The sequence below is a fragment of the Marmota marmota genome, unplaced genomic scaffold (assembly GCF_001458135.2).
Source record: "Marmota marmota marmota unplaced genomic scaffold, marMar, whole genome shotgun sequence".
Taxonomy (NCBI): Eukaryota; Metazoa; Chordata; class Mammalia; order Rodentia; family Sciuridae; genus Marmota; species Marmota marmota.
The window spans coordinates 28626087-28647601 of NW_026000068.1; the positions used below are offsets into that span (position 1 = coordinate 28626087).

Consider the following 21515-nt stretch of genomic DNA (forward strand, 5'->3'; position numbering starts at 1 on the left):
TACTTAATTATGTCTTTTGTTGACAGCTCAAACTGTCTCTATTTACTCTTATTTAGAATGCAGCTGGCAACAGCAGTTGGTTTGTGAAACCAAAGCACATAATTAACTTCCCCATTTAAGGTATGGTTTGTTTCAATGGGAGAGAAGGGCTTTTACAGAGTATATTGCTTTAGTCTAAGAAGTGATACAGTATATTTTCAGTGTGATACATTTTATATGTGAGAATTTTAAAGAATAAGAGAACATGTATAACATTCTAACACTATTTGAATACTACTTGAAGTACTATAAAAATACCTTAGTTTTGTTTTTAAAAGCTACTCTTTAAACCAAGAAAATCAGATGTCAATATTCAGTGTAAATGTCTAGTTAACACAGACCAGTTGTGATCATGTTCCACTCACTTCACCTGTGTGCATAATAATACTTTTCTTTGTAGATTTTTTGAAGCAGTGTTAAGTTCCTTCCTATCACTCCTATTTTCAAGATACTTTGTAGTTACTAATTCTAAAAGAAAATAAATGAATCAACCTATTAAGTAAAGTAAAAAACGGGAAGTTCATATTTAAGCAATAACTTTCATACTACAAGATTTCTTATATCCTGATCACCTTCACCCAGTAGGTCTCAGAAAGCTATCCAGAGTGCTCACCTCGTGCTGCACCTATTCTTGGTGTTAGGCAGCTCAATTTTATTATTTTTCTACTTTTAACAATCCATCTGACTTCCCATGATTATTACTCTATCTTCTTTTATGACTTACTAACTAGCATTCCCTTTTCTTCCTTACCTGCTTTTTAAGAGCTAAGTGCATGGTATTTTTGAGATCAGAACTGTAGCCTTAACAGTGACACACTATACATATTAAAAGGAGAGTCTTTGGTTGCCACTGTTTTAGATTAATAAGAAATTTTTCTGTTTCCAGTTGAAACTGCTTTTTTTCATTTTCCATTCCATAAGAGTAACCCTGTGTAGGTGAATGATTTTTTAAAGACTCTTAACACTTTCTCCCCTGGAATTATATGTTAACAGAATATAGTTTTCTAAAAGATACTGTTACATTTTCTTACTAAAGTCTTATCACATTTTCTGACTTGCTAATCCTAAGTCATAACAGTTTTTTTTCCTAGTATTTTATTTTGGAATTGAAAATTTAAAAAATTGCTAATTATGTTAAAAACAGGACTCCTGAATGCTTTCTTGAATGAACACAGCTAAGCACCATGTATGCATTCTTTCATATAGCATTCAGAAACTCTTATGACATACTGTTATTATCTATATAGATGGGGAAACAAACTTACAAATATGCTAGATAAGTGAACAGCTCTAGAGAAACCTGGATTGTATGTGGTTCCACATTGAGCCTAAGTAAATAAAACAAAAAGAATGAATGCATTGCGTGAAGGCCATTGTTCTGATGAAGATAATTTGGGTTTTTAGTATAGATTCATAGAATTAAAAATATATATTGTTTATAGTGCTCATATTATTTAGAAGTTGTAATGAGGAGAACATCAGAATTGAGTGATCTAAAAGAGTTTTAAAAATTGATAGCAAATGAACTAACCGAGTAATTTTGAAAATGAATAGAATTATATTGAAAAGCAGATATCTTTAATGGAGAATCAACTCAAGGAAATAAAAGCAATAGAGAACAGTAGAAGCAGTATATGGAATTAATGACTTAAAATTGTCAATTTATTTCACAATTTTAGTTTACAATAGTGATTTTTCTAAAAATGCCCCCCTACCCCCAAAGGAAATATGGAGGGGAAACAAGAAAAACTAATGAGCTGGTAAAATGTATTCAGCACTGGTTTTACTTTTATAATGCTTGATTTATAAATATTAAATGTAATGTTTTAATGTAGATATTTGTGTTTATTTTAAACATGGTTCTTTCAAACGTGATGTTTCATTTGTATTTGCAGAGTAATTAAAAAAAATGATACTAACTTTTAAGACATTAGTGATTAATGGTTCACAAACAAGTCTTCTGATAATAAATTAGTAAATTAGTAAAAACTTCCTGTAAACACAGCTGCAAAGACCTGCCAGGGTTTCTTGCTTCCATTTTTTTTTTTTTTTTCCAATGGCTTGATAGGAATATACTGCTGCTTTCTGGTTAATTACTGCCTCCAGTTAGAAAAGCAAAGGCCTTGAATTCAGCATTTGTACGGTCGCATGGCCCTGTTCAGTCAAGCTCAATGCAAGTTACATGATTGCCTGAGAGGAATAGAAAAGCTCCTTTCTCAGTCTCTGACCAGAATGTATGATAAGGCTTGATGTCAAAAAGGGCAAGTTGGGGATAACAGCAATTATGGCAGAGGCAAAGTAGTTTCCTTGACAACCAGATTGAAGATTCATTGTGATTTATTATTTACTACTTCAAAACCTCATTCTCTGATTTAATTAAGGACTGGGGTCTCCATAAAATTTATTTTTTTTTTCCCCAAATTGTGTGCCCTGTTACAATTGTAAAGCTGTACACTGAAGAACTGGGGTTGCGGCTCAGTGGTAGAGCACTTGCCTGGCATGTGTGAGGCCCCTGGGTTCGATCCTCAGCACCACATATAAATAAACAAATAAAGTGAAAAATCCATCGGCAACTAACAAATATTTAAAAAAAATTAAAAGTCGTATACTGAAACAACCACAAACTGATGGTATTCTAAAACAAGGACAACTTAGGCCGAGCCTGTAGTTTCATGAAAATTTAGACAGGTCACTTAGGTAACAGTTAACTGAAAATTATATGGATCTTATATTGAGTGATGTTGTTAATCAATAATTACTAATAATTTAATTAAAAACACCCTTTGATCATGAAAGCAGGGTGGTTGCAACAAGTGAATTTTACCTTTTTGTTGTTGTTGTTGTTGAAAGCAACTTTAAATAGTTTGTGCTGATTTGTATTTCAGTGTATCATTATAGTTGTAAAATACCAGTGTGTTCTTTCTTTGCAACTACCTACATAATTACATACCTTTTATATTGCCCAAATTATAGTCTTTTAAATTTGATTGTAATCAGATAATTTTTTGCCAGAAAGCGAAAGTTCAGCTTCTTAGAGCAAGTTAGCCACCAGATAATTTTGTATTTTCTATATTTTCTCTTCCCAAATATTCCTCAGATGCTTCTTATTACCTTTGCAGTTGAAACTTTGTATGGACTACTTATTCAGCATTAATTTATAGTCAAATGTGATAAGATTTTTAGCATGTGGTTTTTATTTAAACAAAAAGCCTTCCAAATAAAATAATTTTAAACCTTTATTGAATTTCTATTCAAAATGAAGTATTTGCATGTACTCTTTTTAATTAAAATAGTGTCTGCTTAGCTCGTTTACATTCTTTCTGTCAGAATTTCTGCCTGAGGATTCCATATATAATTAATGTAAGAAAAACAAGAGGATAATCCCTTGGTAGCAAACTGGTAATGGATTAAAGGACCAGAGCTCTGAAATTCCAGGAATGTGACACACTTTCTCAGAAAGATGCACTTAGGCCTGCTGTCTAGAAATATTAAGTGCCCCCTAGTGTAATTAGCTAAAGACAGACATTCTGAATATATTTTGTTGTGTGTTTAATATGGATTATGGTAAGTAAATTTATGACTGATAATAAAGATGATTTGGGGAAGAATTATTACTTTGCCCAAAAGAGAGGTTTGAACATCATGAAATCTTCGGATTTCTTACTGAATCAATTAATAGGATGTACAAAATGTGTATTGAGAATGTGCAGATCAGCTTCTAAGGCAGTATGACCAGTGTCTTATAATAACACTATCTAGTTTAGGAACACTGGGAACCACAGCTCTTATATTCCTATTTCTTAATTTAAAGCTTTGGAGTAGGTGAGTGCTTTCAAATGATTCATTCTGATTGTCAGGCTCAGAAAATGCTTTATATTTTCTTCTTGAAAGATGAGTATGATTTTGTTCATTTGTGGTAGAGAATACAGGGAATAAACTGGAGAGTGTGGGGCCTTGCATGCCATCTTTAGGCATTGGGCATTTATCTTGAAGACCAGAGGGAACAGTCAAACCCCTTAGGCCTGCAGGGCATAGATCTGCTTTTAGCAAGGTATGGGTCATCGGGTGGTTGTTGAACTAAAGTAGAGAAAAACTCAAGGTATAGAGACAGGGGGAGTTAAAAAAGAGAATTTCAAAAGGGTCACCTGTGAAATAATGATAGTGGTGGCTAAGTGAGTAAGAATTGCCTCTTTTGATAAAAGTAAGATAAACGCATGTTTAAAATAGTAGAGTTACATTGAATTTCACAGCACATTTTCTCATTTAAATATTTTGGAGATACTGGAACAGCTTCCTACACTTTTGCAAAGTACTCAGTAAGTATATGTGAAATATTGAATGATTGAAATGAAACAAACATACTGGAATTTTCCTTGTTGATGAAACAGCATTTTGTTAGAAAAAAAACATTTTGACTGAATACTTTCAACATAGGCATTTCATATATTGTAGTTCTTTTAAAAATTTAATGAAAGTTCTTAGAATTAAATAATGGTAACAGGTTAGAAAATCATCTCAATGTGATCTTTCCTTGTTTAAGTTTTGATCAGAACCTTACCTGTACAGATTATGTATTTGTGATAATGGGGAATTTAAAACGTCACCTTTTCTGACATCCTTCATCTAGATACTTTTCTATCTTTTGTTCCTCTTATGTTTCATCTATCTTTCTCTCTGTGTATGATGTACTTGCATTTCTTACTTTTAAGACTGAGGTGCTTAAAAGTAGAAATTGCAAAATTCATTTCAGTAGATTGAGCCCTACCAAGAACATGATGAGTACTCAATGAATGTTTCAGTAATGAACAAGTAAGCTAAAAACCTAAAATATCCAACAGAAGTATGGCTGGATAGGAAATTGAGTTTCAAAGACTATAAATGGAGTTCTCTCAAGGAATTAGACTTAAAATTTGATCTAATTTACATGTGTACATATTACAGGTTGTTGTTTGTTAATATGTTAGATGTTTGTGACTGTGAACATGATAGAAACTATCTCTGTTGTCATTCATATCTTCTTCTGGATCTTTAGCTGAAAGTATATAAGTATAGTATGATGGTCATTGGGAAGATAGCACAAAGAAATTTCTAATTATACCTTAGAAAATAGTGCAGTTTCTTATTAAAGATGATTATATAATTTCCTATCCTGAAGCCATTGACATAAAATTTCTGACTCTATAATACCTCCTATTTTTGCACAATAGCATTCAGATGAGTCTGGAAAAGTGAGTGGGAAGAATATTGAGATACAGCAAATATACTCAATAATATAGGAAAGTGGTAGTGAAGTAGATCTCTTTCTTTCCATTTTCCACAGAGGGCATACCCAAACAAAATCCTGGTATTTGTTACAAAGTAATGTGTAGGCAAGCACATTTCCTCAAGAGCAATAGAGTTTCAGTAAGTTGATTAGTTTATTCAACAAAGTGATTTTGTGCTAGACACTATAAAAGTGAAGGTGACCAAGACAATAGACTAAGAGAACATTTTAGTTTATTTACTTTGAATTCTGCAAAGGTTTTACAGTCTTTGATTGTTTGGTGTGGTTAATAAAAATCCTGACAACTGAATGCTCAAAGAAATGGAATATTTTTACATATAATGATCTTTCCATCATTAAAATGTTTGTTACTAGCTTTAGATAGCTTTGAAATTTTGCCTATCTGATTTCCAAATATATTCTCCCCTGGCATAATACACAAAAGTGTTACTAGGACAGGGAGATATAAATAAAAACCTATAATTCTTTTTCTTTTTTTGGGGGTGGGGGGCGGTGTTTCTGGGGACTGAATCCAGAGTTTTCTATCACTAAGTTATACCCTCAGCCTATTCATTCATTCATTCATTCATTCATTCATTCATTCATTTAATTTTGAGTCAGTCTTGATAAATTGCACAGGCTGACCTTGAACTTGTGATCTTCCTGCCTCAACCTCAAGATGGGATTACAAGCATGTGGTACCTCAACTGGCTGAAAACCTATGATTTTACAAAATAGTTTTGTAGCATGTAGAAAATTTATTTCAAATAACCATTGTATTCTTTTATTGTGTTTAATGTATATAATTTAAATGCCCAGAAAAAGTTTTTATTGATTCCTGAGGATTGCAGTGATACCCATGATAAAACAAGCTCACTGTGCTAAGTGAAGTAGCATGGAAGTCAAACTAGCATCTACTGATAGGACTTAGGAAGGTAGGATGACACAGTGAGAAGAGTATTTAAGCCATCTTTCAGATTCCTTTTGTGGCATATGACTATAGTGAAATCTCCTTAGCACCCATTTTCTGAGCTATAAATTTAATGGCACATATATAGTAAGTGCATGCCACAGCCAGGCACTGTACTAGATGCTTGGGATTATAATTATGAATAAATAGCCATCATGCAGGTGAGGGATGTTTTGTATTAATTAAAAGGGAAATCACATAGATATGTAACTTTGAAGCCACGTGGTAAATGTAAGGAATCCCCATGAAAGCATTGCCAGAATTAGATACAGTTGTGGAGAAGAGGTGGGATAGTATGTGTATGCAGTCACAGAACACTCTTCAGGGAGGTTTTTTTTTATGTTTCTGTTCTTAAAATGGAAGGAATAAGAATTCACCAACAACAGGGATATTGCATAGTCTACCCCCTACCCCCTGTCATTATGAGAATTAATTGAGTTAACATGCACTGAGTCAAGAATCTTCTAAAGTCCTTACAAGTGATGTTCTGTTTTCGTGACCTATCTATCAGTGTGCTTTGTTCCTTTCAAGAAAGTATAGGAAAGAGGGATGGGGAAAATGGAGATTAGTATAATTCTAATTACCTTTATTTATGATTTTATAATCTGTACATTATTTAGATATATGAGTTATTCAATTATATCTAGTAAATAATTTACCAATTAGATTGTTTCCTTGGCTTGCTATAGGTGGAATCCAGAAAACTCTCTTCTCTCTTCTCTCTCTCTCTCTCTCTCTCTCTTTTTCCTCTCTCTCCTCTCTCTCCTCTCTCTCCTCTCTCTCTGTTTGATACCTGGCATTGAATCTAGGGGCGCTTAACCACTGCGTCACACCCCTAGCCCTTTTTATTTTGAGACAAGGTCTCACTAAGTTGCTGCGGCTAGTTTTGAACATGTGATCTTCATGCCTCAGCTCCTGAGTCTCTAGAATTTCAGGTATGTGCCACCATGCCAGGCTGGAAGCTTGAACTTTTATCAATCATACCAATGGAGCTGCAGTAACCAGGTTTTGAGTTACCACTCTGTGCACACAAAATTAAGCATTTAACAGTTGTCATGCACTGTTTTGAGTACTTCACATGTGACTTATTTAATCTTCACAAAACCCAATGCAATGTAGGACCCACCTATTATTATTTCCATTTTACTGATAGGGAAAATGAAATACAGTTTGGTCTCGTAAGAAGGTACATTCAACAAGTAAACAGAGGAGTCTAGTTCAAACCCAGTCTGTTTCAGAGAGTGTACATCTGAGTATAGCATATGAATAAAAATTCTTAGAAATAAGCTTTCTTGTCACAGAAGACCTAAGACTTTCAAGGTATTTGTGCTGCAAGCAAATAGGTTGTAAAGCACATGAAAGAAAGCCAGCAAACTAGCTAGCCCGTGGAATGTAAGTGGATACTTTTCTACAAGTTAATTTAGCTGAGAAGCTTATAGAATACTGTTTCAAAGCAGAACAGACAGTAGAAGTCAGAAGTCCACATCACTGGGGAGAGGGAGACAGCATTTTGCTAAAGGGCAGGAAGGGTTCTTTCTTTGCCATCTTGGGCATCCTGAGGAATAAAGATGTACTGACTCTACTCTTTGCCTTTTGAGTTAAGTGTGGTGCTCAGGGTTGTGCATGTGGGTCACCTCAGACTCTGTCCTTAATGCTTCTCTCCTTTCACAGTAGATAACTTCTCTTTGAAAAACATGGCATTTATTACTCTGATTTTGGAGGTCCTGTACACATAATTTGTATAACTGCAAAGCTTATCATCCTATCACTTAATTAAGTGTTTTGATGGTTTCATGATAGAGGAGGAAGCGCTTGAGCCCTAAAGGAGAGGGTGAGCTAAAATCTGAGCATATAGGATGAAATTGCAACTAGGGGGAAAAATGATATGAAGAACATTATAGAGGCAGTCATGCATATCCAGATTTTAAATAGTGAGTAAATTAAGATTCTCAAGTCTATATAGTGTAAACAGATAAACTTTGTCATTTAAGTAAGTTACGTGTAATCAATAAATTATTGGATTTTCTATAATAGTGTCCTGGCACAAGTAGCATTTGCTTCTGTCTTTTATATGAGTAACGTATTTCCAGAAAAATAGTTCATTCATCTGCCTTTCAACATGTAAAATTTTACAAAACAGCAAAGTGCCAGCTATGGGATGTACTGGGAAGAAACCTAGACTAAGTTGAGGACATTTGGAACAAACTGCAAGGAGGGACTTACAGTTGGGAGAGGTGGAGATTAGGAAAAACCCTTTCAGTCTATAGGAATATTTTGTTGGAGACAAATGCTCATTTTCTTATTGCATAAATATGTTTGGGCATAGGTCACTTGGGCAATGTAGGATACATTAAGGTAATTTTGCTGCAGGAAGCACTGATATAGGCAGTCTTGGAAAAGCCACTACAGTTTCTCAATGTCCCTCTAGAGTTCTGGTGTGTAGTCTCTGTTAGCTCCAAACAAGAAAAATTAAACACACTTTGGTATCACTTTAGTTCTTAGTATGAGATAGTATGTTTTTGAATTGCACTCACAAAGGGGTACAGAATCTTTCTTATCTTCCTAGTCTGCTTTAAATCCTTAACTCAACTTCTGTTACCTCAGGGTTAGTGGCCAGTTTTCCTGAGCTCCCGGATTACTGAGCTCCATGGGTTTCAATGAATGGATCACTTTAGGCCAAAATGTGTTATTGTTTCCTAGGTCCCTTTACCCTTATGGCTGTGTCCGCAGGAGTAGATTAATAATTTTTTTTGCCTACTTATCTGGGAACCCATTACTAAATCAATAAATCTTATCACTGCATTATTTGTGATATTTATTTTTATTTGTACCTTCTATTATTTTGTATTATGATATTGTGGTTTTTTTTTTGGAGTGCATCACATTACATTTTATCAGTGTATATTTAAACCACTTCTGTATTTTGGAAGTTTTTTTATGTCAATTTTCATAAATACCTTTTACCCAAATTCTTGCCTAAATTTTGGATAACTTTTAGAATATATGCTTATAAATGAGATTTGGTAATGGTTCTTTTAAAAAAAGATTGTACCCATTCATAATCCCAGGAATATTTGAGGCTGCCTGTTTTGTAATACCTGAACAAACAAATCTTTGGTGATGTGATAGGAGACAATGTTACCAAATTTAATTTTTAAATATATTTTGTGCTTATCAACTAAATTGAATATTTTATGTTTCTACTGATAGTTATTTGGAGGCCTTTTATTACTAGAGCTTTAGTATCTTGGGGGACATAAGTTGTGCTTAATTAAATATGTGTGTGTTTTCTGATGTTTAAATTTCAGAATTGCTTTATCTTAATTTCTAATGAATTTCAGTTTCTGTGTGGTCAGTGCTTTTAGGTTAATGTACATTGTTATATCCATCAATGTTTTTACCTGGTTTTCAAATAAAGACAGCAGGATACTGGCAATTGAAGCAATTTATCTAGTCACACACTTCTTTCAGGGATTCTAAGCCAAATCAGGTATACCCCTTGTCCAGATTTGTTTTGTTATAAAATAGTTATCCATCGTAAAATTAAACACTTCAATAACATCTGTAAAGATCATTAAATTAATGTTAGGAGGAAGGAATATTTAAATGGAACATTTTTAAAATGCAATTATCCACCTGATCATATCCCCACTTCCCATATTACATCACCTTTCAGTGCTTTGGTAAGCAGAGAACTTACTCTAATGATCTTGTTCTTCCTGATTTAATTACCTCTGTGATAAATTTAAACCGCAAGACTCTATAACTGTTTCCACTCAATATCAAAACATCCACTGAGAAGAGGAAACTGTAGTAATATTCACTTATTTTGCCTGAATTATTTGAAATAGTGGTTGACAAATATTTTTGTAAATGACCAGATGGTAAATACTTTAGGCTTTGTATGCCAAAAGGCATAACCAAGGGTATCATAAATATTTATATAACGAGAGAAATGAATATCTAAAAAATTTATTGACAAATTAAAATTTTATTATAGAACACTGAAATGTGAATTTTATCTAATTTGCATGCATCACGAAATATTGTTCCTTTGATTTTTTTTAACACATTATATTATTAAAAAAGTCATTCTTTGTCATGGATCATGGAAAAACAAGCAGTCAAAATGTTATTGAGAATAAAGTGTGTGGGTAATCTAATAGAGTAAATCTGTCTTTTATTTGCAGAACATTTGAGTAATTACTATATTTTTGTATTAAATATATTAATACACCACAATTTTATAAGAAAAATGAAGTTCATTTGTAAAGAAACGTATTTACATGTTTCCAGTCAGCAAATGGCAGAACTAGCACTCATTGCCCAGGTTCTTTTATGTGCTTACTGTTATCTCTTTCGTATCAATCATGGAAATCCTCACAATGGATATTAGTCATGATTACTCATCTTAGTCATGATGCTACATGGATTTGAGAAATGTAATTTCCTAAAACATGCCTGTTAGTATAAATCAAATCCTAAACTTACTCTCATTTTCTGATAAGAAGCATTTGATTATTCTTGGAACCCTTAGCAAGACTTTCTTCTGTAGTTCTTCCTTCCTTGAATAGTAAGCTTTTAAATCCGGTAACATTCAGGATCAAAGGGATGAAATTAAAATTATCTGAAGTTGTAAAGGGAAATAAACATTTAAAGTACTAGGGAAGGGGCATTAGAGTCGTACACCAGGGCACAGCAACACTAGCTCAAACGGGTCCCTATGAACCTTTTTTTCCTGGAACTCCTTGTAATTTGTTAGAATCTCTGGGTCTAGAAGTTGGAACTGCTCTGTTGCCTCTGCACTGTTGGTACCTGTAGGGAGCAGGTATGAAAGACTACAATGGGCCTTAGTGTGCCGGGGCAGGGCCTATACCATTGGATCTGCTACCATGCTGTTTCTTAGTTCTCTTGATGTTCAGCTTGACAGTTAAATACAAGAAAGGATATAATTTTAACTCTGCAGAAAAGTAGTATTATTTCTCTTTTAAGGTAACATTTTGTAACTTTGCAATATCAGATTAAATATATCTCCCCCCGACTCCTTCCCTGAATGTTATGGTGACACAGATTTGAAAACTTTTGAGTATGTTCTTTAAAACATATCATTAAAAATTGAACACATCTGAATAGCAAAGCACAAACATGATAACACCCAAACTAACCTGAATTCGAAGTTACTACATTGTCATTTAAAAAATGATTTTATAACCTAGATACTATTTTGGGCTTAGTTTCTGTCCTAACTCATAGATTGCAGTTGGTAAAGTACTTCTGTAAGTCATCTGCTTTCTTCAGGAAGGACTTGAACACTGGGTGGGCTTTCTGTAGTTTGTGGGAATGGTGGTGTTGAGGTAGTATTAATGGTTTGTTTGCCTTATTCCAGAATAGTTTAAAGGAGGAATCAGAATGTGCTAAGGACACAAATACTTCAGGAATAAATGAATGAGCAATTAATAAATGCTGTTTTCTACTTGGTGATGGTCTTCATTATTTTGTTCATATCCATTGCACCTTGAGATGAGGTTCACAAAGTGGGCTCACCACTGCATTTGATTTCTCTTATTAAGGCATTTTGCAGTTTCTTATTGGTCCAGGAGCATTTATTGACAAAAATAATAGCCACACTAATTGCAGTGTTTACGGGAGTATTGTTTATACTACTACTATTACTATTACTACTACTACTACTACCACTACTACTACTATTATTATTATTATTTATTTTTTTGTGCATGTATGTGTGTTGTGCTGGGGATTGAACCCAGGACCTTGTGCATGCGAGGCAAGCACTCTACCAACTAAGTTATATCCCCAACCCGCTATTATTATTTTTGTCTTATTCCTTGCTTGGTTAGTTGTTCCCATAAGCTCCATGTATCTTTTAGAAATTTATCTTTGCATCTGGTTGTGAGATAAAAATAACTCTATTATTAGAGAGTCTTATATGTTAGTGATTTCACTTTCAAAAACAATCCTCACTTACAAAGTTCTTTGAGGTTTTAGAGGAAAACAGTGCCTTTTTGGAAAGTATGTAGGAAGCAGTTCATGAAATTGCTCCTTTCATCAGTGAAGAAGAAATTAAATATCTGGCACTTTTTAAATGATCAAATTGTTAGCATGGGTAATACTTTGTGTTGAGACTGATTTCAGGTTGTGTTATTTTTTTCCGTATGAATTGTGAAACGAATACTTCACAGGCATGCATCTGGGAATGTAAGGTTTTCTCCTGTAGGACATGTGTTTGAGTCAGCTGTGGTTGAAGTGATTGCATTTGGATTCCTGTGTGGGAAGGAGAGAAATGAGGGGGTGGTTTTAGTGCAGTTTCAATGTTGTTAACTCTTAACTTCTGGTGTTAATATTAATTGGACCCCTTACAGATACCTTTGATGAAGAAGGAGTTCGCAGGGAACTCCTTCACATATTTAGAGTTTGTTGTTGCCTAATAAAAACACATTAACATGTAAACCTTACATACATTCGCAATTTAGTTTAAATATACCTTTTTACAAATGAAATTTTGGGTAGTAGTTTTGTGACTTAAAAATATTGTTGTTTATGTTTAAATGTAGCATGGTAATAACAAAAAGATGCAGAACCCAAATTTTAACACTTTTTGATCTGGGAGACCTGCCTGGGAAATCCTTCAAATGAAGTCTCTGCTCTGATTAGTTTTATTCATCAGACTTTAATACAGTGACAGGAAAGGAAAAGAATTCTATTTAGCTAAGCACGGCTTGGGTCAGTCATTAGTACTCTGAGGCTGGGTGGAAAAGTTAATGGAATTTCTGATAAGAAAAGGATAATAAAAGAAATCATTAAATAGAAGATTATATTAAATAATCAATATAGAGGTGGAAAGAAATTGTCTTACCTGAGATGATGAAATTGGTGTTTTGTTATTCTGTAATTATTCTCTGTTGACAGTGAATAAATTATACAGAATTACTTCAGAACTTTAATTTGGTAATACAATGTGAACAACCTAAGAAATTACATTTCTGATGCTAACTTCTTAAGGTTAAACTGGTTTTTAAATAAGTATAAAAAAGTAGAATTGTAAACAATAGTTCCTATTTCCCTGGGGGGGGGGAAATGGAGGGGAGACAGTGTAAAGTTACTAGTCTCCTTTTTTCCTTTTAAATGATTAATGATCACAACTCTGGGATATTTTGAATTCTAGAAGTTAGTCAGTCAAGGGCACATCTTTAAATTGGAATCTCATTGAATAGTGGGCTCTTGTGAAGATATCTTTGTCATGTTTATATTTTTATCTCTTTACATTTGTTTTTTTTATAAAATATTTTCTGATAATATGCATACTTAAATGTAATATCAGAAACTTTTAATATAAATAAAGATAAAACTGTAGAGGCTTTTTTTTCTTCAAAAATAATTTTATATTCTAGTGTGTATTTAACATCTTTTTTGAATATAGGAATTAAAGTATGAAGCATATGGCAAAATACAGTGAAAATTGAATGCCTGCTGAGTTCCAGGTACTTTGTTGAAAATCAAGGGTATAAAAATAAATAGAATTTATTCCCGTTCCATTGCAATCTCAAAGTCCAGAATGGGAAGAAATACAAATTCAGAGCATGTTTTCTACTCTGTTAGAAGAGCTCACAATTATGCACACTCATTTCACTAATACACCCATTTATTTAACATATCTTTATTTTGTGTCCTCTGTGAAGAATACTACAAAATGTCTTTTTATGAAGTTTTGGCATTCTAGTGTTGAACTAGGTAGATAGTGCATCTTTATTACCCTCACACAAGGATCATTTTCATTTCTGTTTACTTTATATCCCTGGTGTCTAAAAGAACAGAGGCACATAGTAGGTCCTAGGCAATTATTGGAAGAAATTGGTGGCCTATACCTGAGGTCAGATTTTCTTTCTCTATGGTCAAGGATGCCTTGAACTGGATCATAAAAGCTAATTGTTGCCTAAGAGAAGATGAGCAGAATATCCTGTGTGGAGTGAGTAGTTTAAACATTGGCATTGGGTAGTTGTGTGATATTGAGGATTGATATGAAATTCAGTCAATTAAAAAAAAAAGAATATTGGAATTAAAGTATTATACATGTGAACTTTGGAAAAATTGCAGCTATGTGCTGAGACTATCAAGAGTGTCTCTTTTGTGACTTATGTTATTTTTAATAGATAAGCTTGTCAGGAATTTTCCTTTTAAAGTTCAGTATTAAATAGATAGTATTTTATAACTGAAATTACTGTTTTAAAATGGTACTTGTTAATTATTACTTAGTGGTAGATAATTTAGAAGTTTTTAGATGGGCACGATCAGTTTCTTTCTCATAAGGAGTTTAATCCCAAATGTTTTGAAGGACTCATAGTGCATACCTTCTCCTTAAAATATTGAGAGGCTTGTCAGAGTGGCAATATTTGAACTTAACAGCTGAAGATATGGTACAAGTACATTTTTTTTTTTTTTTTACTTTAGAGCATCCCAAGTATCTAGAATTTGGGACTCTTAGGAAATATGAAAGTTAAAGCTTTTTTTCTTGAGGTTTATGTAATTTGATTTTTGTCCATTTTTTTGTCTTAATTTTTTTATTACACAGTTCTTAGATATTTTTAATGTATTTCTATTGGAAAACAGCACTTTTGACAAACTGATTTTGCTTAACAAAATATTGTAAATATTTAAATAAACTGCAAACATTTTTTTTCTAGAATTAAAAAATGCTTCATAATTTAAAACATCCAATTCACTTTTTTTGAAATTTATCTAAGATGAATAGAACTTCTTAATAAAAATGACACAAGAAGCTAAGGCATATTATTATTTATGTTCAGCTAATTATTTTGTAGTTAACATGATTTTAAATTGAGCATTTTCTGTTACAAAAGTTCCATATTTCTGGGAGGATTTGGTTGGTGTTTCACACTAACCAGATTTGGGTACAAATTGGTGTTTTTTTGGCCAGTGTGCTTATGTTACAAAGTAACAATTGTATTCTTTTGTTTTCTTTTAGCATGAAAACAAGGTTATAGGTGACATGTTTTTTTTTTTTTTAAACCCTCTGCCTGTCACAGTTTAGTCTTGTCACATACTTCAGATCTGCAAGAGAATAATGTGTTAATGAACACAAAAGAGTTATTTTAGGATTTGATTGATAGCTATTTCTGAAATGGAACTAATCAAATAAATGGAAAAACAGTGACCTTCTATAAATTTAAATAAAACAGGGTTTTAACACACAGTTTTTGATATAAAAAGTTTTATTATACATCCTTGAATTTTAAAACTGTGTTCCAATGACTCCATGAATATGCAGAGATAAATGGAACAGTTGAAATATTAGTGAATTAATTTATCTTTGAGATTTACTTTTAACACTCATTTCCATTTTAGGAAGAAACCTCATTAACATATATAAATAAGAATAATTCAGAGACTTCATATGCCTTCTCTCATAATTGACTGTGGCTTGAGTTAATGTTTCAATACAGCTTGGAGTCACAGCCTCAGTCCCATAGAGGTCCCTGATAATCAAAAAGCATTGTGCTTCCAGGGGCCCTCAGACAGCATGAGCAGTAGCATCCATGACAGGGTTTAGTTCAAAGTAATTAAGGAAAACAGTACCAGAAAAGTTGAAATTTTTATATTATAGTTTAATAACACTTGTTATAGGAATGCATGATTTTATAAAAATGTGTAAAGGATAGACTGAGCAGAGATAATGGGAGAAAAGCAAAATGTTTCTAATCAAGTGCTTGAAGGCAATTACAACAAAGTATGCATACTATTTGGTGTCAGAGCATCCTGTGATTTTGTAAAAATGTTTATACATGATTGGAAATCCAGTGACGGAATTCCAATTCTGGTCATAGGATTCCCACTTAGTAGTAGTGCATCTGTTCATTAGGACTTCTCCCCTGAATGTGGATGATTTCAGTCCTGTGTCCCAGCACCTGTTGCTGGGAGGTATTTTTTCCCAGCCACCGTCCTAAAGCACAGAGAGTTACTGCTTGACATTCTGTAGCTTGAGGAGGGGAGGCTGTCTCTTCAGAATCATTTGTTCCCAGAGGAGAAATGGAGCAAAACAGTTCATTTTACTCTAAGCAATGCTATTTGGTGGTATTCACATTTGCACAGCATAAAGCTGCAATATTTATTTTTTTTTGCTCACTGGGCTTCCCACCAGTTCTTTCTACAATTGTCAAGAATGCAAGATGGATTGTATTACTCTTTGCTTGTTGGGATGTTTTGGTTTTTTTTCTTTGTTGAAATAAAAATAGATTAAAAATAGAGTTTAAAATAAATATCATAGTAATGGTGTGGTTAAAATCTTTCATTTAGGGATTTCTTGATGTTGATTATGTTGACTGAGCCATTTATTTAAATACTTGGCCATGTGATGTACTCTTTACTTTTCTGCTCCTCTTCTTCACCCAATACTGAAGGCACCCATTATACCATAACTCTGTCATCTCCAATTGGCTGAGTTTCAGATCTTAATTTTATTCTTACTGGATATGTAATCATGGAAAATATAGTCATTCTGTACCTCAGTTTCCTTCTCTGTAAAATGGTGATCACAGTAGTACCTATCTGTATGGTTGGTTTGAGGACTTTTAGTTAGGAAATATTTGTAAAGTTCTTAAAGGAACTTGTGTCAATGATGGTACAGAGAATCTTCTTCCCCCCAAAACAAATGTAAAATTGGACAAAATTGTCAAAAGCAATCATTTTGACCTCTGAAAATTAACTAAAGCCAAACAACTAGTGGGGAGTATACACTTTTGAAAATCTGTTAGAACTTCCCCTACGAGCAGTGGAAGTTGAAAGTGTGAGGCTGCTCCTGCCCCTCATCTCTCATGGTTAGCTGTCATTGTAGTAGCTTCATCAGGAGAAGGCTGGCCTTCCAACACAGTGACTTTGCTGCCAGAGACAGTTGACTTGATTCGAAGTTCAGGGTGGAAACCAAGACCCAAGAGCATTGTCAATGAAAACAGTAGACGCTGTAGGAAATAAACATCTGCCCCTGCCTCTCCCCACATTGTAGCTCTTCTACCATTTGCTGTGGTCCAAGTTACAAAGCACTATGCAGGCACCACCAGGAAATGAGGAGCCGCTAGATCTTTAATCATTCTTGACTAACTAGGAAGGTGCACACCTGTACAGAGAGGTGTGATAGGGCTGGCAGAAAGCAAATAGCAGACTGATTTGAAAACTATCTGAACTTTGAATACTCTTCCCAACTCAGCAGAGTGGAACATTACTATGGGCTCATAGTTTTTGTGCAGAGTTTATGTCTGATCATTGGCTGATCACTAAGCTATATGAAGACAGAGGGTAACTTCTAGGAACCTCGGCTAAAAGGTAAAAACGAAGCAACAAGCAGAGATGTCGGTAGCTGTACACAGTGGTGGAGACGGATTTTGTAGATCAAGTCAGGACACTAAAAAGAAAACACAACAGCTACAATTTCTCTGGGGAAAGTAATATGAATCCACAGTTGGTGGATTAATAACAGAATATTATTTGAAATGTATAGTTTTCAAAAACAACAGAAAGTTCACAAGATACACAAAGAAACAGGAAAGTTGATCCATAGTCAGGAGAAAAAGGATTCCATAGAAACCGCTTCTCATGTAGGCCCAGATGATAGATTCAGCAGGAAAACTTTTCAAAGCATCTATTATGAATATGTGCAAAGATTACAGTAAAACTGTATTAGAGAATTAAGAGGAAACATCATGACAATAACTTAACAAATATGAAATCTCAGTAGAGAAATAAAATATTACTTTTAAAAGGCCTTAGAGAAAATCTTGGTACATCTTAGTTGTTTTATCAGTGCGTTGTAGATTAACACCCCACCCCCCAGTGCATCCCACCTTTATCTGAACCTGGAGATTCAAATTCAGTAGGTCTGGAATACAACTTGAAGCTCAGTCATGAAAAGCTTCACTTACAGCCATGTTTATGATCCTGCAAACTAACAACAATAAAAATTAAAGGGCTCAGTTTAAAAATCAAAGAGCTTCATAATCAATTCTGTGTTTCTGACAAAACAGTAAGAATTTTGAATTATGGCTCCAAGCCAGTCTTTTAATAGCATGTTCTAATATTCCTCACATTTTCTAATAATATGATTTATTCTGTTTTATTATGGAATTAAAATTGCAAATCACCTCTGCCTTTAAAGTAGATTGTGCTCAAAAATATTATTTAATGTCACTCGTTTGAGGTTCCACATAGCCTTTTCCACAAATAAATATCAGCTTCTAAATTTGTTTTAATTGAAAGTATTTATATAATAGTACTGATTTAAGCTTAGTTATTTGACAGGAAAGGAGGAAATTGCTGTTGTCTTCCCCCCGCCCCCCCCCACATACCATCTTTCAAAGTTGGGCTTGCCTACTGCTATTGTCCTGACATTTGTCTGGTTCTGTTCTCTCTTTTCTGTGTTTCCTCTTCATTGACAGTGTGCCTCACATATATGTTCAATGTGCTCATAATACCACAGATCTCAGTAGAAGCCTGCCCAGGTTTTTTTTTTTTTTTTTACTCAAATATTTTGTTTGAGTAATTTTAATAGTTTGCTATGATCTCCTGATGGTTTCCAGGTTTCAGATATCACATTCCCCACCCCACCCACTGTTCAATCCAGTTACACCTTTAGTTTTCTCAGTAGAACTGAGCATTCAGCCAGGTTTGAGAGTTGCCAGTCCAGATCACACCAATATATGATCCAATAACCCATTAACAACATTATTTGTATCTTGGAAAGAAGGTGCATTTTTGTCTAGGTGACTTTCTCTTCCATTGAATTAGTAAGAAGCATTGTACAATAAGGATTCAGAGAACAGTTTTTGACATTGGGTTGACCTGAACACAACCCAGCTCTTCAAGCTGGATGTTACTTTTGATTTTGAGTGTCAGGACCACCCAATAGGACACATGGGATAAGTTATATCATGCAGAGTAACTGAAAGTATAAAAATAAAAATAAAGCATTGTCTTTTATAATAGGAATACTATAAATGGTGACAACCTAGAGAACTGAAATAAAAATTTCATGCACGAGGGTTTTGATGTGGAGGCTGATCCATAAGTACCTACCAGGCTGGCATAGCACAGATGTTTGTCCCCCCAGAGACATATTTGCTATCCTTGGCTTTCTTTTTTTACCTTTTGTCCTATGTTCTGTAGCTTTTTGGGAACCCTATTTGAAAATTGTAATTCAGACTTCAAATTGTAACCTATTATTCTATTCAAGAACTTTTTTTTCGGCACACACGAACAGTGGTTGTCTACACTTGACTGGATGTACAATAAATAAATTCATATAGCATTTTAAGTATTTTAATGCACACTTCTCGTCATTTTAGAGCCATACAGGTAGGAAAAATAATATCACAGATGTTTCATCTTCATTTTGCAGATTACAACCCTGAAGCTTAGAGAAATTTTTGCCATTTTGGGTCTTTTAATTGATTTGATTGGAGCAATAATGTTTCCTTTGTTGAATCCTTTCAGCCATGTCAGTGTCTATAAGTTGAAAAGGTTAACAGCTGTGTTCCACTGTCTTAAGTGTCTTACTTATTTTGGGGAAGAACTGCTAAGACAAAGGTATTTTGGGGATAATGATGCTGATAGCAAATTTATATGTATACATTAAACAAGAAAGTATAACAGAACTTGTAATCCATTGCACAAACAAATTTTTCCTTGATTAATGGTTATATATGATATTTGTAAAACTTGTCACTGTATATACAGTTGATCAAATTTGTCATTTTCTTTGCATTTACTGAAAAGGAGCTCTTTAGCTTGTGTTTACACTAGGTTACGCAGAAAATATTTTGTTTGAGTCATTTTAAAGTATCTTATAAGGGTGAGTCCAAGTAAAGATATATTAAAGCAAACTGATAATAAATTTCAGACTTAGAGTTAAATGAATTTTTGACATCTTTTGACTGTAGATGTGAATCATATTACTGGAAAGTGTATTGTTAAAATAGTTTCACAAATTAATTAAAGTCTGATTTTCTTTTCTTATTTTAAGGTTTCAGCAGAGCAGCTTTACCATTTGGGTTAGTCAGGCGAGAATTGTCCTGTGAAGGTTATTCCATAGATCTGCGCTGTCCGGGCAGTGATGTCATCATGATCGAGAGCGCTAACTACGGTAGGACAGATGACAAGATCTGTGATGCGGACCCATTTCAGATGGAGAATACAGACTGCTACCTCCCAGATGCCTTCAAAATCATGACTCAAAGGTAAATATTAAAGTATTTATGGTTGCGTTTTGTCTAGTATGTTTATCCAAGTTTGTAGAATTAATGTAATTCCAAAGTGAATAGACACAGCCCATATCTCAGTTTATGTATGAAACTGAGTTGGATTTTTATCACACTACTATTGATTTTTACTTTGTTTTCTACAATATTCAGACTTGTATATTATTTTAATATAGTCTGAAAGAAGGATTATATACTACATATCTTTTATATATTATAAAAGAGGAAGAATAATAATTCAAATATAATCTTTTTTAGAGCTTCAAAAATTTGAAGTATTTTAGGTAATAATTAAGAAGGTTTAAATGTTTAGGTCTTTGTCAATAGGTGCTCCTTAGCTTTTTAAAAAAGTAAGCTTTATCCTGGTGCAGTGGCACATGCCTCTAATCCCAGTGGGTCGGGAGGCTCAGGCAGGAGGATAGCAAGTTCAAAACCAGCCTCAGCAAAAGTGAGGCACTTAGCAACTCAGTGAGACCTTGTCTGTAAATTAAAATATAAAATAGGGCTGGGGATGTGGCTCAGTGGTCACGTGCCCCTGAGTTCAATCCCCAGTATCCCCGCTCCCAAATAAATAAATAGATAGTAAGCTTTAGTTTTTTGGTTTTTAAAAAATATTTTTAGCTGTAGATGGACACAATACCTTTGTTTAGTTTTTTAATGTGGTGCTGAGGATCGAACCCAGTGCTTCACTCATGCTAGGCAAGTGCTCTACCACTGAGCTTCAACCCTAGCCCAATCTTTAGTTTTTAAAAGCAATTTTAAATTCTAGTAAAATTGAACAGAAAGTACAGAGAGTTCCCATATAACTCCTATCCTCACATAAGCACAGTACGTTATCAGTATTTTTTACCAAAGCTGTATGTTTGTTAAAGTCTGTGAACTTACATACACATCCTTACCCCGCAAATTCATAGTTATCTTTTGTTTTATTTATGCTTTTTTTTTTTTTTTTTTTTTTTTTTTA

The 21515-nt window shown here is 33.8% G+C and overlaps 1 protein-coding gene across 50 annotated transcripts in view; it reads left to right on the forward strand.

Moving 5' to 3' along the window:
- The window catches only part of Adgrl2 (adhesion G protein-coupled receptor L2), a 624560-nt gene that overhangs the window by 521783 nt on the left and 81262 nt on the right, over positions 1–21515 (forward strand). For all 50 annotated transcript variants that reach the window (XM_048814135.1, XM_048814136.1, XM_048814133.1 and 47 more), the window contains one exon: positions 20317–20530. In XM_048814135.1, the coding sequence (XP_048670092.1) occupies positions 20317–20530 (214 nt within the window). The remainder of the gene's footprint in view (positions 1–20316; positions 20531–21515) is intronic.